At 41.5% G+C, this 17,195-nt stretch overlaps 1 protein-coding gene across 3 annotated transcripts in view; it reads right to left on the bottom strand.

Annotated features, from left to right (window-relative positions):
* Positions 1-17,195, bottom strand: part of B3GALNT2 (beta-1,3-N-acetylgalactosaminyltransferase 2) — a 51,897-nt gene that overhangs the window by 9,632 nt on the left and 25,070 nt on the right. For all 3 annotated transcript variants that reach the window (XM_036827935.1, XM_036827934.1, XM_036827933.1), the window contains exons 5-7: positions 14,777-14,872; positions 4,863-4,973; positions 2,441-2,519 (exon numbers count right to left, since the gene is read on the bottom strand). In XM_036827935.1, the coding sequence (XP_036683830.1) occupies positions 2,441-2,519; positions 4,863-4,973; positions 14,777-14,872 (286 nt within the window). The remainder of the gene's footprint in view (positions 1-2,440; positions 2,520-4,862; positions 4,974-14,776; positions 14,873-17,195) is intronic.

Genomic DNA, 17,195 nt, shown 5'->3' with positions numbered 1-17,195 from the left:
GACCACAAACAACCCTTTGAAAAACACAGGCCTAGGGCTTCCCTGGCGGCGCAGTGGTTGAGAATCTGCCTGCCGATGCAGGGGACACGGGTTCGAGCCCTGGTCTGGGAGGATCCCACGTGCCGCGGAGCAACTGGGCCCGTGAGCCACAATTGCTGAGCCTGCGTGTCTGGAGCCTGTGCTCCACAACAAGAGAGGCCGCGATAATGAGAGGCCCGCGCACCGCGATGAAGAGTGGCCCCCGCTTGCCGCAACTAGAGAAAGCCCTCGCACGGAAACCAAGACCCAACACAGCCATAAATAAATTAATTAAAAAAGTTGTTATCACGAGAAAAAATGTGTAATTATGTATAGTCATGGATGTTAACTAGACTTATTAAAAAAAAAAAAAAAAAAAAAAGCACAGGCCTAAATGACCTCGGGTCCCTTTCAACTCTTAAGCTCTCCTCTAACGTCCTTTCACTTTAAAGATAAGGATAAATATACACAATTTAACACTTGAACGAAAGTGAAAGTGTTATAAAATTGCAGCAATAGGAATGGATGATAACAAGAGCAGAAATACAGGCTTTTTCATTAACAAATTGTACATGTTGGTTTATTCTGCATATATCTGAAAAATATGAGTATAAAGTAATAAAGTAATATATCTGTGTGTGTGTTGGGTTTTTTTTGGCTGTGTTGGGTCTTCCATTGCTGTGCGGGCTTTCTCTAGTTGTGGCAAGCAGGGGCTACTCTTCATTGCAGTGTGCGGGCTTCTCATTGCGGTGGCTTCTCTTGTTGCGGAGCATGGGCTCTAGGTGCGTGGGCTTCAATACCTGTGGCACGTGGGCTCAGTAGTTGTGGCTCACGGGCTTAGCTGCTCTGCGGCATGTGTGATCTTCCCGGACCAGGGCTCGAACCCGTGTCCCCTGCACTGGCAGGCGGATTCTTAACCACTGCACCACCAGGGAAGCCCCTATGTGTGTGTTTTAAATCTGATCATCTGTCTAGGTGCCATTTACAAGAATCATGTGGTTTACGGCCTCTCAGACTTTGGAGGCATCAAACCCATCTAGGGAGCTTATTAAAATACAGGTATCTGAGCTCCAATCCTGAAGATTTTTAACTCTGTAGGCTTGAGGTAGGGCCCAGCCAGAGATGCTAATGCCCAACAAAATTTGAGAATTTGTGTACCATGTGATTCTTCTGAACAGCACGTAGATCCTCAGATTTTAAAAAATTATAGTCAGATTTTCAGATATATCCAGTACATGAGAAGAAAAATCTATTCATTTTAATTCCTTTAGCCTAACACTTGAGTTATTTCTCTCTTGTTTGAAAGGAATTTTCCTCAGCCAAACCTTAATCCTTTAGCCTCAGTGAGAGAAAACTTAAGACAAACAGTTGTTTAGGGTACAGTAGTTGCTCCCTGTAAAACAGTTTAGTGCCAGAAGTCTCAAGGGCCCCTCAAGTTTTTAAAGACTCTTGATGGTACATACATGAATTAACTGGCAAAAGAAAGGAAGTCGCTAGACATGAAGTCAGATGGTGTGTAACACCTGTACCCGGCCCCCCAGTGTGAGCTGTTTTACGAAACTGGCCTGACCTCCCGATCTGAGTCCTTCCCAGGGCTGAGCCATTAGCCTCTGTGAGCTAAGTCCATACCTTCCCTAGCAGAGTGGTCTCACAGTTTTATGAAAAATCTCTGGACTAAAATTAAGGATCCGTAAATTTTAAATCTCTATTTTTAATGGCAGGTTTGTGGGTAAAACCTATGTACCTATTCCAGCCTACCCTTAGGGGTGATGTAAGAATAGAAATGCTTCTATGAGGAAACACTGTATAAATAAAGATGCTAGAAATTGAAAAAAGCCACAGCCCATTCACATCTTCAAACTACCTGTAGTGGCCTCAAACAGAGGGGTCTGCCCCATCCTCAACCATGCACTATTAAGGAAGACCCCTGAAGACCTGCCTCTCAGAATACGGCCTCTGCTCTCCCCAAGTCACTGTGTGCCTTCAGGGAAGCTGTGTCCTAATTCTTTTATAGGAATCCATGATCTGCAGAGCTTTGAGAAGCCAGATGATGCACTACTGGGCACCTTTGCTCCGTAAGTGATGATCAGGACAAGTGACCAAGAGCAACCGCATCAACAATAGCTTTGCTTAGAGATCACTGATACAGGAATTCACTGATGTGGATATTTTCAGGAGCATCACTCAAGAAGACAAACACAGCCACTTCTTTTTGGGGTGGTGGAGAGGGTTGCAGAACTCTGAATATATTGAAAGCCATTGAATCAAATACTTTAAAAGGGTAAAGTATACGGTATGTGAATTATGTAGCAATAGAGCTACTATTTTTAATGACCAAAAAAAAAAAAATTACCTTTGATGTCAAAAGTATGAAGGTAGGCGAGATTCAGTATGTTTTTCAACTTTTAACCAGTTGACTTACCCTGAATAGTATAAAGAAAGCCACCTGCAACTCCCTCCACACCTTCCATGAATTCATGAGGCAAGGCACCCTCCCCAGTCTGAAAGAAACCAGAATAGAAGTGCTTGGTGTTTTATTACTAAAAATACATTTCTTATATTTGAAAACTGATTTGGCACAATTCATAATGTGACGCCACAGCACATAAGATGCTGATGCACTAGACTTACGCTATCAGGATGACATCAGCATTCTAGTTTTGTCGTCTAATTCCAATGTCCAAGATCAGGTACACACAGTAATCTACGGATTAGTGTTCAGAATTCCAGCCTACATAGAATCACATATTCTGAACTTGCTACCAACACTATTACCAAGACCAATTTTATTTTACATCCGAACTCCACCACTTAAAAAAAATTATAACCACCTCTGATTTCGTGGAAATTGAAAATGCCCGTGAGTGCAAATACACCCGAGCACATTTCAAAGTGACAGCTGCCACGCAGAGACAAGCCCTCTAAGCAAACAGTTCAGCCCGAGCCGTACTGACGACTGATGTTGCTGAAGGTGCCCACTGCACCAACAGCCAACGACAGTCCCCTCTGCCGCTAAGGTGTGGAGCATCTTTGGTTATTACGAGATTTACCTCTTCTACCTCACAGGTTACCCCAGGCCCTTACTCAAAGTGAGGGCCTCACCTCTGTGTGTTCCACCCCAACTTAACACCCTACCAGCGATCCAGCTGCTGCGGGCTGGATGGGACTGTCACAGCCACGCCTCAGCATGTTTACAGCGTTTCTTCTTGATGGGTGGTCAAGAGGGCTTACTGCCTGGCTAGTCCTCTTTGAACAGATCCTTCTAGCAGAGCTGTCCCTGTACAAAGCAATGTTTTAATAAGGCCAGTAGAGAGTGTCCTGCAGTGATGGTGGGAAAATCGCCATTCAATTCAGAATATGGTTTGTAGCTGAATGTGGAGGAAATCTCTAAAGGTGAGCGCTACAGATTCCAACCTTGTACGTCTACAAAAGATTGCACACTCTTTTTTTTAAATTGTACAATCTATACTGTTTTGGCTTGTTTAGTACTTAACAGTACTTTATGTTTATAAACTTCTGTCTAAAAGGTCACAGCTTGGCTTTTATTTTGTCTTTAAAATTTTTCTGACATGATTACTTGCTGGCAAGGCAGCAAGACTTAGGAAAACGTCCAGCTCTACACGGGTTTCTTAGAATAGGCTACTAAGTTATCTGACTTTTTTTTAGGTTGGCGGAGTGTTTAAGCCATCAATGCCCTCCACAACCATATTCACCCCCAGAGCAGATCACTTGAGTCTTTACATTTAAATCTAGCCCTCAATTCAGAAGTAAACTGATTTCCTTTTGTGCAACCAACTGAGCAGTACAGAATTCTGGCATGTTTTGGATATTTTTAAGTTTCATACACAGAAAAGGAGGCAACATATTAAAGGCACTTGCTTTGAAAATAAGGAAAGAAAAAAAACTATAAATCCGTAAAACACTGTATCTTAAATAAAGGACTTTTCAGAATCAAGGATGAAATCTGATACATGGCCTACAAGGCTAAGGTTGTAATTACACATGAATTTGTGGGTCTATCTGTCTAGCGTCTTTTCCCCTCACTGGACTATAAATTCCACTGTGGGCCAGTAATGGGCCTATTTTGCCCATGACTGTGCCTGGCTCACAACTGTGCAGTAAATGGTTTCTGAACGTGTAATAACAAACCACATGATTTTCATTTCAAATTCAGGGATTAATTTACGTGAATAAGGTTAATATTTAATGGAATGTACTAAGCTTGTGACCTTAAATGCCAAGTGCTTTCCTAATCATTAGATCAGAGCATCAAGGAGAACAATTCTGACATCAGCACATATACCACTTATTTACTTAAAGTTCACCATTTTAAGTTTGCCTACACCTTCTTTTTCATCCTACACTTTGAGAAATTTATTGTCAAACTTTCAAATTTTAAGAAAATTTGGTAAATGAAAAAAGTCACAAATCCCAACAACATAAATGAAAGTGAATACTCAACCTTACTTTCTAATACTTTTATCTATAGTATTGTAACTGACATCATACTATCAAAGTGAGATAGTGAATATTCTGAATACTATAGAGTAAGTGAACTTAAAAGAACGTTAACTTAAAAACTATGAAGAAATAAACATCGCACTTTCTAAAATGCACTAGACTTAAGGCAAAACTATATATTTACTAAAGTTGAAGTTACAAAATCATAGAACATTTGAGTTTTTCATCTTTACTATGGTGACTCAACATTTTCTAGTGTATATGTTCTAAAATAATAAGATTCATTGTGCCATGAGTTAATGTAAAAGTAAACTTAAAAACACTTTTACATATTAAAAAATGCTAAGGTGTGCTAAACAACCTTTAAAAAATGAATGACTTACTGTTATGACTCTGAGAACTCCTCCCCCATCATTGACTGTCACTTTGTGGAGATTTCTTGACACAAGGCCTTGGAGGTCTTGGCTCTCCCACACGATTGTACCTTCAAAGCTCTTTTGTGGAAAGATGAACAGTGAGTCGGTTTCTTTATTGCTGTCATTTAAGTTTTAAGTAAGTTTCTAGAGAAGAGTTTATTTTTTCTAAGACACATTGGTTAAAACTTTTACTGCCCACTAAGACACCAATGCTAACATTTTGGTGTATATCTTAGAGCACATCTAAAACAACACTTACAAAGACCTTATAGACAGTTTTACATGCTGCTGTCATTTCCCATTGCATCAAAGGCATTTCCTTATGCGACTGCCGCTGTTACAACTGCTCTTTTTCAAGTACTTGTAGCAATACTGCTGAGTGAATGCATCCTGATTCACTCAGACATCTCCCTACCGTTGGACATCTGGATACTACCAAATAGCTACTAAAATAATGTGAGGCGTGTTTTGGTGTAAATGTTTATTTTTCCCCAATACTTTGTTTTTTATTTAAAATAAATTCCCAGAGGTGAAATTACTGGGACAGGAATACAGATACTTTATATGGATTTTGGTACACACTGCCAAACTGCTTTTCAAAAACAAATTCTAGGGCTTCCTTGGTGGCGCAGTGGTTAAGAATCCGCCTGCCAATGCAGGGGACACGGGTTCGAGCCCTGGTCCGGGAAGATCCCACATGCCGCAGAGCAACTAAGCCCGTGCGCCACAACTACTGAGCCTGCGCTCTAGAGCCCGTGAGCCACAACTACTGAGCCCACGTGCCACAACTACTGAAGCCCGCGTGCCTAGAGCCCATGCTCCGTGACAAGAGAAACCACCGCAAGGAGAAGCCCATGCACCACAACGAAGAGTAGCCCCTGCTCGCCGCAACAAGAGAAAGCCCGTGCGCAGCAACAAAGACCCAGTGCAGCCCAAAATAAATAAATTAAATAAATAAATTAAATTTAAAAAAATTCTACCTGTAGGGTCATTAGCAGTTTATGAGAATGCCAGTTGCATTGTCCTCTTCCCAGTATGGGATATTAGTAAAAGAAGTTAAGCTAATTTAGTAGATTTAAAGAAACGGTTCCTCATTTAATTGGTGTTTCTTTTGATTTCTAATGATGTTTATGAATTATAGTCTCTTCTGGGAATTGCCTTGTCATGCTTCTTTGCCATTTAGCTACTGAGTTTTATATTTTTCTTATTAATCTGTGTAAGCTTTTAATAAATTATCTTAATACTGTATATTTTATATACTAAGAATGTTCTTTCAGAATTTTTTTAAATTTAATTTTATTTATTTTTAACATCTTTATTGGAGTATAAGTGCTTTACAATGGTGTGTTAGTTTCTGCTTTATAACAAAGTGAATCAGCTATACATATACATATATCACCCTATCTCCTCCCTCTTGCGTCTCCCTCCCACCCTCCCTATCCCACCCTCTAGGTGGACACAAAGCACCGAGCTGATCTCCCTGTGCTATTGGCTGCTTCCCACTAGCTATCTATTTTACATTTGGTAGTATATATAAGTCCATGCCACTCTCTCACTTCGTCCCAGCTTACCCTTCCCCCTCCCTGTGTCCTCAAGTCCATTCTCTACGTCTGCATCTTTATTCCTGTCCTGCCCCTAGGTCCTTCAAAACCTTTTTTTTTTTTAGATTCCATATATATATGTTATCATACAGTATTTGTTTTTCTCTTTCTGACTTACTTCACTCTGTATGACAGATTCTAGGTCCATCCACCTCACTACAAATAACTCAATTTTGTTTCTTTTTATGGCTGATTAATATTCCATTATATATATGTGCCACATCTTCTTTATCCATTCACAAATAAATGGAAAGATATTCCATGATCATGGATTGGAAGAATTAAAACTTGTTAAAATGTCCATATTACACAAAGCAATCTACAGATTCAGTGCAATCCCTATCAAAATACCAATGGCATTTCTCACGGAAATAGAACAAACAATCCTAAAATTTGTATGGAATCATTAAAGATCCCAAATAGCCAAAGCAATCTAGAGAGAGAAGAACAAAGTGGGAAGCATCATGCTTCCTGATTTCAAACTATATTACAAAGCTATAGTAATCAAAACAATATGGTGTTGGCAAAAAAAACACACACATAGATCAGTGGAACAGAAGCCCCGAAATAAACCCATGCATATGTGGTCAATTAATTCACAACAAAGGGGCCAAGAATATACAACAGGGAAAGGACAGTCTCTTCCACAAATGGTGTTGGGAAAACTGGACAGCCACGTGCTTAACATTAACGAAACTGGACCACTAAATTATGCCATACACAAAAATCAACTCAAATGTGTTAAAAAACTTGAACATAAGACCTGACACCAGGAAACTCCTGTAAGAAAACATAGGTGGTAAGATACTTGACATCCGTCTCGGGGTATGATATTTTGGATTTGATACCAAAAGCAAAGGCAACAAAAGCAAAACTAAACAAGTAGGACTACAGCAAACAAGGGAAACTATCAACAAAATGAAAAGGCAACCTACTAAAAGAGAGAAAATATTTGCAAAATCATGTATCTGATAAAGAGTTAATATCCAAAATATATAAAGAACTCAACCAACTTAACAGCAAAAAGCCAAAGAAGCTGGTTTTAAAAAATGGGCAGAGTATCTGAATAGACATTTTCCTAAGGAAGACATACAGGTGGTGAACAGGTACATGAAAAGATGCTCAACATCACTAATCATAAGGGAAATGCAAATCAAAACCACAATGAGATATTGCCTCATATATGTTAGAAGAGCTAGTACTGAAAAGACAAGAAATAACAAGTGTTGGCGAGGATGTGTAGAAAAGGGAATCCTTGTGCACTGTTGATGAGAATGTAAACTGAGGCAGCCACTATAGAAAAAAGTTTGGAGGTTCCTCAAAAAATTAAAAATAGAACTAGCATATGATCCAGCAATTCCACTTCTGGGTACTCATCCAAAGGAAATGAAAACACTAACTCGAAGAGATATATGCATGCTCCCTGCAGCATTATTTACAATAGCCAAGACATGTAAGCAACCTAAGCGTCCGTCAATGAATGAATGGATAAAGAAAATATGGTATCTATATACAATGGAATATTACTAGCCATTAAAAAGAATGAAATCTTGCCATTTGTGACAACACGAATGAACCCCAAGGGCATTACACTAAGTGAAATAAGTCAGACAGAAAAAGACAAATACCATAAGGATCTCACTTATCTAAAATAAACAAAAAGAACTGAATTCATAGATACAGAGAACAGATGGGTGGTTGCTAGAGGTGGGTGGTGGGAGGTGGCTAAAACGAGTGAAGGTGATCGAAAGGTACAAACTTCCACTTACAAAAAATAAGTCTTGGGGATGTAATGTACAGCCTGGTGACTGTAGTTAATAATACTGTATTGTATATTTGAAAGTTGCTAAGAGAGTAGATTTTTCTTTTTTAATAAATTTATTTATATTTTTATTTTTGGCTACATTGGGTCTTCATTGCTGCACGCGGGCTTTCTCTAGTTGTGGTGAGAGGGGGGCTACTCTTCTTTGCGGTGTGCAGGCTTCTCATTGCAGTGGCTTCTCTTGTTGCGGAGCGGGCTTCAGTAGTTGTGGCACGTGGGCTTCAGTACTTGTGGCACGTGGGATCAGTAGTTGTGGCTCGTGGGCTCAGCTGCTCCGTGGCATGTGGGATCTTCCCGGACCAGGGCTCGAACCCGTGTCCCCTGCACTGGCAGGCGGATTCTTAACTACTGCGCCATCAGGGAAGCCCCTAAGAGAGTAGATCTTAAAAGTTCTCATCATAAGAAAGATTTGTAACTATGTCTGGTGATGGATATTAACTAGACTTGTGTTGATCATTTTGCAACAAATACATATATTGAATCATTTTATTGTATACCTGAAGCTAATATAATGTTGTATGTCAATTATATCTCAATTAAATAAATAAATAAATTTAAAGAGACTGCCCTCTGAGTTGAACTAATTAAATTCTTATAGTAAAAGAAACAATGGGGCTTCCCTGGTGGTGCAGTGGTTGAGAATCTGCCTGCCAACGCAGGGGACACGGGTTCGAGCCCTGGTCTGGGAAGATCCCACATGCCGCGGAACAACTAGGCCCGTGAGCCACAACTACTGAGCCTGCGCGTCTGGAGCCTGTGCTCCGCAACAAGAGAGGCCGCGATAGTGAGAGGCCCGCGCACCGCGATGAAGAGTGGCCCCTGCTTGCCGCAACTAGAGAAAGCCCTTGCACAGAAACGAAGACCCAACACGCCGAAAATAAATAAATAAATAAATAAAAAATAAAAATAAAGGAATTCCTTTAAAAAAAAAAACAAAAACAAAAAACAATGTTTCCAATAACTGGGAAGAGCTCTAAGGTTGAAGCTTAATTAGTAAAACCAATCCCTTAAAACACTATAGGAAAGCTGGTCTAAGAGAGAATTTTGGCAACAAGTAGCAATGTCTAAGGGGAGACAGAATAATTGGAAGATATAAAGCACTCTGGTCACATCCTACCTGAATGAGACAGCTCTCAAAAACACCCACCTCCCACTGCTGTAATCAAATTCAATGCCCAAACCAAATACAGTTCAGATTGTTTTTTAGGTGCCTTGAAATATCAGGAAGGAGGTTCCTAGCTATTGGCCGCAAGAATTCAAACCACTCTAATGAGCTAACACCCATCGAACATGAATCAATACACATTCTGGTTTATACACTCCGCAAGGTCAGCATTAGGACCCGAAAGCTAAGTCCTAGACCGTTGACTGTGTGAGGCTGCTTTGGGTTAATCATGTGTCTTTCTCCTGGCAACAACGACCTCTTCCCCTTGGGATACTTTACTTTCTTCCAAAACTTTAATAGTGATAAAGTTTGGAAGGACTGATACCAAATAAGTTTAGGAGAAAGAATTGATAGGACTTAGTGAGTGCTTGGATATGAGAATTGAGGATTAAAGCCCACGATTCTGGTTTGGGTGCCTGAGAAAAAGGAGATACTATGACCCAACACTGAAAATACAGGAGGAGATGAGAAGGGGTGGGCTGGAGATGCTATCACCATAGAACGCCCAGGGGACATTCCAAGTGGAGGAGTTCAGTAGGTGGCTGAAGTGTGTATGGAGTTCATAAGAAATCTGGGCTGCAGTAAACAGGTGGTAATAGATGAAACTGTCTAGGAAGAATGAGTAAAATAAACAGAAGTTTGGGTTTCAGATCCTAATGATTAACGTTTAAGGGGAAAATGGAAGAGGAGATAATGAAGTTATGTACTGGGAAGAAGGACTGAGCCAGATTAAGCTGAACCAGAAGAATGCATGTCATATAAGCTAAGAGAAAACTGCAGTCAACTAGGGTCAGGACTCCAGGTAAGTGTCCCCTGGAGGTGGCAGTTAGGTCACTGGGAATCTTTGCAATTATACTTCCAAATGGACCATACCAAAGTAAAAGCTATAGTGACCGCAAAAAAGCTTCACTTTGAAACTACAAATCTGGCAAATACGATGACAAATCAAGTAATTCTCTGTCCAGTCCATTCAACTGACACTTGGCACCTGACTCTGCCCGGCACCCAACTCCATTTTGTTTGACTGGGTTGTGATAATAACATCAACAATGTTGACTAAACTGAGTAATTACCAGAAAAAGTGATCCTGCTTTTTTATTCACTCAACTGATAACCAGTTGTTTTGCTATGAGAGGAGGGAGGAGCTCTACCTTCTCCACCTCCCCGTACCTGCTCCATGTCACAGTTAAATTTCTATTCCCCACTTCTCTCACATGCCTACTTTCTACTCTCATACAAAGTAATCACAAAGCTAGGAATCCCTGCAGATGCGAAACAGCTTGTTTATGGCAAGTCCCTGCTAAAATCATAAAACCAAATTAAAAGGCAGGAAAGAACAGCACGGTATAGGTTGGAAAAATGAGCTCTCAGAAGTCCTCTCACCCATAACGTAAGTGAGCTATATGTGCGACCCCTGCTGTCCATTCTTCTGTGTCCTATTTCTAACTCGTCATCCAAACCAACAGAGTAGCTTACACATACACAGTACTTTCGTGCCTGTAACTGTTAACGATTTCTTGTGGATTGGAGAAATGACTACCTCTAAAGAATTTCAACTTTCATAAAAAATAAGTGTATAAATACCCATGATGCTAACAATACTGTCTCTGGTGACTCGGGTTGAATGAAAATAGTCTTTTTATTGAAATTAGTTTCAGGTTTCAGGTGCACTAAGAGAAATACGAAATTAGAGAAGTAAATATTTTAAAAGAAACACACAGCAGTCTCCATTTAAATTTGTGACCCCCAGTGAGATTTATGCTTTAGTGAGTCACACGACGAAAACAGTGCAAGAGCCCTGCCTAGCTGACAAGCCATACTGCTGACGTTACTCTAGCCGACTGTGAAGTGTGGAAGGAATACGATGATGAACAAATCAACCACTTCTCCCCCGCAGCTGGGATCCACGATCTGTTTTTCTTCGGGCATTCTCTGCTGATGATAGGCAGGCAAACCCATTCATCACTATCATTTTTTCTGTGCAAATAAGCCCAATTAGGCTTGAGGCAGCAAAAATGAGTATCTATATAAAATTAAACAGGTTTTCAACAAAAATAGGATTTTGTGTAAAAGGAAAGAATATGTTATCTTTAAAAGTTTATTTTTTCTTTTAATAAAAGCTAATATATATTTATTTCAGAACATTTAGAAAATAGATACACAGAAATAAGAAAATAAAAATCATCCATAATCCTACTCCCCCAGATGCAGACACTATTAAATAACTGCGTGTTTATAAAAGGAAGAAAGGTTATTCAGATGTAATGAAAAACCAAAAGCCAGTTTAGCTGAAAGCGTCAAGGGAAATAAAGATCACAAGGCTTTAGCCAGTAAAAGTCTTAATAACTAAAACGGCCACTACCTGACTTGGCTGAGTCCTTCCCATCCTGAGTACCTACTGCCATATATACCATCCTGAACACTGGCAAGGAAGGCAGCTCCTTGCCCCAACCTAATTTTTATTCTGAAAAGCTTCAAACCTACAAAAGTTGAAATTACTACCCAAATCCCCTAGACTCACCAACTGTTAACATTTGGCCACATGTGCCTTTTTTTTTTTTTTTTTAACCTTTTGGCCGTGCCGCACAGCAGGCGGGGTCTTAGTTCCCCGACCAGGGATCAAACCTGCACCCGCTGCAGTGGCAGCGTGGCGCCTTAACCACTGGGCCGCCAGGGAAGTCCCTGGCCACATGTGCTTTATCTCTGTCTCTAGACACACATACTTTTCTGTTGTTCTTTGTTGTTGAATCACTTGAAAAATACATTTCACCTTGACTTCAGCATGTATTTCCTAAGGACAAGGACATTCTATAAGGGAAAGTAATGGTTTTTTGTGGACTCATCAAAAACTGTAATTCTTTCTACGAGGCTGACCAAGACAATGGAGCAGGCCCCATAAGACTGTGATGAGCCTGAAGTTAATATTACAGCCTATCTTCTTTCTCCTTGCCCCACGCTGTGACTCCCTCCTCTTAGAGTTTCTCTACCTGCGCACCGCTGACATCTGGGGCCAGATAACTCTCTGCTGTGGGGACGTGTCCTGTACGATGTGGGATGTTCGGACATCCCTGGCCTCTGCCCACAAGATGCGGCGCTGCCCCACACCGGGTTGTCTCCAGACACTGCTAAGTGTGCCCTGGGGCCAAACGGCCCGGGGGAGAGACACCGCTTTTGAAGAACAGGAACCCCAAGTCCAGAGGAGGACCAGCAGTGAAGAGGCCAGCACACATTGATTCACCGAACGCTCACCGTGGGGCGGCACGTTCTAAACGCTCTCCATCTGGGAAATCATTTATGCCCTAGCGTAACCCTCTGAACTGCGTGCCTCTTACGAAGGAGGGAAGAGACGCAGTGAGGCGAAGGCGCTTGCTCCAGGTCACAGAGCCACCGAGAGGCAGCGCAGGGACTCAACTCACCCACAGGCGGCTGCTCAGGCACCTGCCCCCAAACGTGCCGCCCCACGCTGCCTTCCAGGCGCGCAGCCTTTCCCTTCCTCTTCGTGCCAACCCGCGTGAGCCGTCTGTGAAAATCAATCCTCCAGCAGGCTCCAGACCTTCCTGGAGAGCACCTAACACAATGCTAGTGCTCCTGGTCCCCTCAGAACCCCACTCCTCGCCCCTGGGAGTCACAAAGTCTGAGTGACGTTCCGCCCATGCTGGTTCTCAGTAGAAAGGCGGGACTCTCATTGATGCCTTGCTTCAATCCTAAAGGAGCAGACCAATCAGTGCAGGAAATCTGCTTACAGCTGTGCCTGGGACACAGCAAGTTAGGCAGAACATCAGTGCTGGCTCTTCTAGCCTCACTTGGACATAAGCTGCTTTAAGGGCAGGGATCTGTGTACTATGTCTCAAATAGCCCCAGGGCTTGGCATATACTAAGTTCTCAATAAATATTTTCTGAGTCAATGAGTAAACAAACCAAAGAGTAGCTTCCTTCAAAAACTGAGATCCAACACTTGGCCAATACTACTTAGTTGAGCCACTACTTTTAATTAAGAGTAAGAGATACCTTTGATGGTACATACTTCATTTAACAAGGAAAAAAGTTCATATATGAAATTTTAAAAGGTCATATAGGTAGGCATTCTCATATAATGTTGATGATTATTCAAATTGATACAAACTGCTAAACTGTCCTCCAGAAAGAAATTATCTGCCTCAAAAATGTGTAGAAATTTGAACCAACAATTCATCCTAAGAAAATAACCAGTTATGTACACAAAACAGAGTGTAAGGATGTTCACTACAGTCTTTTTTATAACACTGAGAAACTGGAAAATTTTTTCCAGTATGTTTTAGTTTTGCTTTTCTGTAAAATGCTTTTAAACAGAGGTTCCCATAGGTGAAATAAAGGAGCTCCCTTTGACAGTCACAGAATTAACATGTAAAGTTTAACTACCTGTACTCATCTCCAAAGATCCACAGCACCTTATAAAATGTGTGACTTTGCTGTTGCATAAGTGTGAACAGCAACCCACACGCCTGGTGGTAGGAAGATGTTTCCCGGTTAGCCAGCAGGGCTGGTCAATCATCCAGCTTCCACATCTTAATTCAGCGTTCATGTCGCCAGGGGAACCTGTCAACTAGAGCTCATCTAGAGTGACCGCCAGAGGTGACCGGGAAACTGACCCCTACACTGTGGTTCCAAAGCATGCTGTTCAGAAATGTAATCAGACAAGACTGCAATAGCCTGGAAAGGCTGAGGCTGATGGATGAACAATCTGTTCATGTCCAACTGTGTAATACACAGTGTAATACAACCACATTTGGGCTTAACTCCAGGGCTGATGAGGGCACCTGGCAGCTGGGGTGGTCTCTACCTAAGAGTTATGTTTTCAAACATCTTCCACTACTTGGAGAAGTTTTATTTATCTTAGAAATGTGACCGATCTCTTTGCCATTATCCTGTCTGCACTTCCCTCCACCCCCCTATTCCTTAGATAAGCAAACTATTTGATTTACTCAAATGGTACCTGTGCCTGGTCTTCCTATCAACCACACCTGTTACTATCCTTTGTCACTAGAGCACTCATGCAGTTCTCTACTCCACTAAATAAACCATGGTAACATGCAACGCTTTTCAAAGTACGGTTTGGAACTTTTGGGGCATGATACAGCTCTCTGGAGGGAGGAATGCAGAGTGCTACAGCTTAGTACATCCCCGCTGGTAGCCTCATCCACCACTCTGGAGGGCTGTCCTGGCAGGAGAATATGCAGAGTCTGCCTCTGGAAGCACATACTCAGGCCGACAGCAGCCTGCACTGGGACCAGAGTCTCTTTACTACAGCCTGTACCTCTGGTAAGATGAACTGCTCCACAGGCTTGTACCACAGCTTGTTCACCTGCACACCACAGCTCGGAGGACTGAAGCGAGCAATGAAGAGGGCCTCCTACAGATCGGGGGGAAAAAGACAAGAAGAAATACCCTATGTCAGACACGGCACATGCAGCAAGTTTTCAAGTTACATGTTGGTCAGCTAAATTCTCAGTGGCCCCAACCACAGTCACTAACATTGTTCTACTGTGGTTTAGGCATCATTTGGGTTTTCTAGTGCAATCATGGTTATTAAATAAAGCTACTGAAGATAACCAAAGTTGTCATGAAGTTCTAAAACACTAAATATAATCCAGATAACCTTAAAAAAAAAAGACACCTTGAAATGAGGAGCATTAGGGGAAGTGTAAGGTGTTAAGTTAAGCAGACTTAGTAGGCTTAGCCCCAAAGGGTTAAGAATAAACTGAAAGATCACAGATTTCTACATAGAACAAAGGTACTCAGGAATCCCCCTTCAAAAAGAGCCTTTAGAAGAACAAACAAAAACAAAAAAGGGAACATAAAAGAGAACTGATTCTCATTATGTCTACTGTTTGCTTTGGGCCCTTCTTGTTTTGGGCAAGAACACTTCCTTGTTCTCACACCTATTCTAGACACCCATTTGCCACAGGGGACGCTTCTGTTAAAGCCACCAAGACCATGCAGAAGTTCAGAATGAAGGGGGTTAATGAATTAGCGTAGTTCTTTCATTAACATCAGCTCTTGGCAATGCTGTGGTAATATTTTTTTACCTCGTGACTACCTGTGAACCCATTATGATCCACCTGAGATTAGGCCTTCCTTGAGGACAAAGATTAACCTCTCTTTGGGTAAAAATATGGCAACTAAAAGTTAAATCAACATGATCAAAATATTGTACATCTGAATCAAACTACTTGAGTGACAACTCAAACATTATGAATAGTTTAAAAAAAGACTATATATACTAAGAAAATTAATTATCAAAAAAAATTCAAGATTGATCCTAATTGCTAGATAAGGTTGACAGTGGAATTCAGAGTACTGCTATTCCAGTTACCTATTTGAGCTTCGATATCAATGAAACCTTTAACCACAATAATATATGAACTCCTATACTTGAGTAACATGACAAAGCTTTTCTCAGTGGAATCATAATGGCTGGAATCATCACTAAGATTTGTTCCCTCTCTTATATTTATGTCATTAAGCACATTTACAAACTACATAAATTCTTTTTTTTTTTTTTTGTCTTTGCTACTTTTCAATGGGGTGGAGAGATCTCTTTTTTATTTATTTATTTATTTATTTATTTTTGCCTGTGTTGGGTCTTCGTTTCTGTGCGAGGGCTTTCTCTAGTTGCGGCGAGCGGGGGCCACTCTTCATCGCGGTGTGCGGGCCTCTCTTGTTGTGGAGCACAGGCTCCAGACGCGCAGGCTCAGTCATTGTGGCTCACGGGCCTAGTTGCTCCGTGGCATGTGGGATCTTCCCAGACCAGGGCTCAAACCCATGTCCCCTGCATTAGCAGGCAGATTCTCAACCACTGCGCCACCAGGGAAGCCCTATATAAATTCTTTAGAGGACAAAGGAATAGGATAAACTGCAAACAAGAAATTTAATCTTCATTGATTTGTGTGTTTATTGGTGACTCTAACATTGTACCTGTTAGTAACAATCAACATTAACAATAATACAGGGGGACTTCCCTGTGGTCCAGTGGTTAAGAATCCAACTTGCAATGCAGGGGACGCCGGTTCAATCTCTGGTCGGGGAACTAAGATCCCATATGCCACGGGACAACTAAGCCCGCGTGCCGCAACTATTGAGCCCGTGTGCCACAAGTAGAGAGCCTGTGCACCACAACTACAGAGCCCATGTGCTCTGGAGCCTGTTCACAACTACAGAGCCCACACACCCTGGAGCCCGCACACTGCAACTACTGAGCCCACAGGCTCTGGAACCAGCATGCCACAACAAAGAGCCCGCATGCCACAACTAAGACCCCGTGTGCCACAACTAAGACCCGACGCAGCCAAGAAATAAATAAATACAAAAACATTTTAAAAGATGCCTAAGAAAAATGAACAGAGTTCTGCTTCCAGTGATATCAGACCAATTCTCCTATAGATAACAATTATGAACAGTAGACAAAACATTAAAAAAAAAGAAAGAGCTGAAGGCATTGGAATGCACACAAAGCAGGCAGAAATAGGAGGAAAAGCAATACCAAGGAGATGAGAAAGACACTGGGTATGCTTCCCCCACTTTTTTTTTTTTTTTTTAAAGATTTATTGATTGATCGATTGCTATGTTGGGTCTTCGTTTCTGTGCTAGGGCTTTCTCTAGTTGCGGCAAGCGGGGGCCACTCTTCATCACGGTGCACGGGCCTCTCACTATTGTGGCCTCTCTTGTTGCGGAGC

This window comes from Balaenoptera musculus, chromosome 16, assembly GCF_009873245.2.
Source record: "Balaenoptera musculus isolate JJ_BM4_2016_0621 chromosome 16, mBalMus1.pri.v3, whole genome shotgun sequence".
NCBI lineage: Eukaryota > Metazoa > Chordata > Mammalia > Artiodactyla > Balaenopteridae > Balaenoptera > Balaenoptera musculus.
The sequence above is the reverse complement of the archived record's forward strand: the minus strand, read 5'-3'. Positions and strand labels throughout refer to the sequence as shown.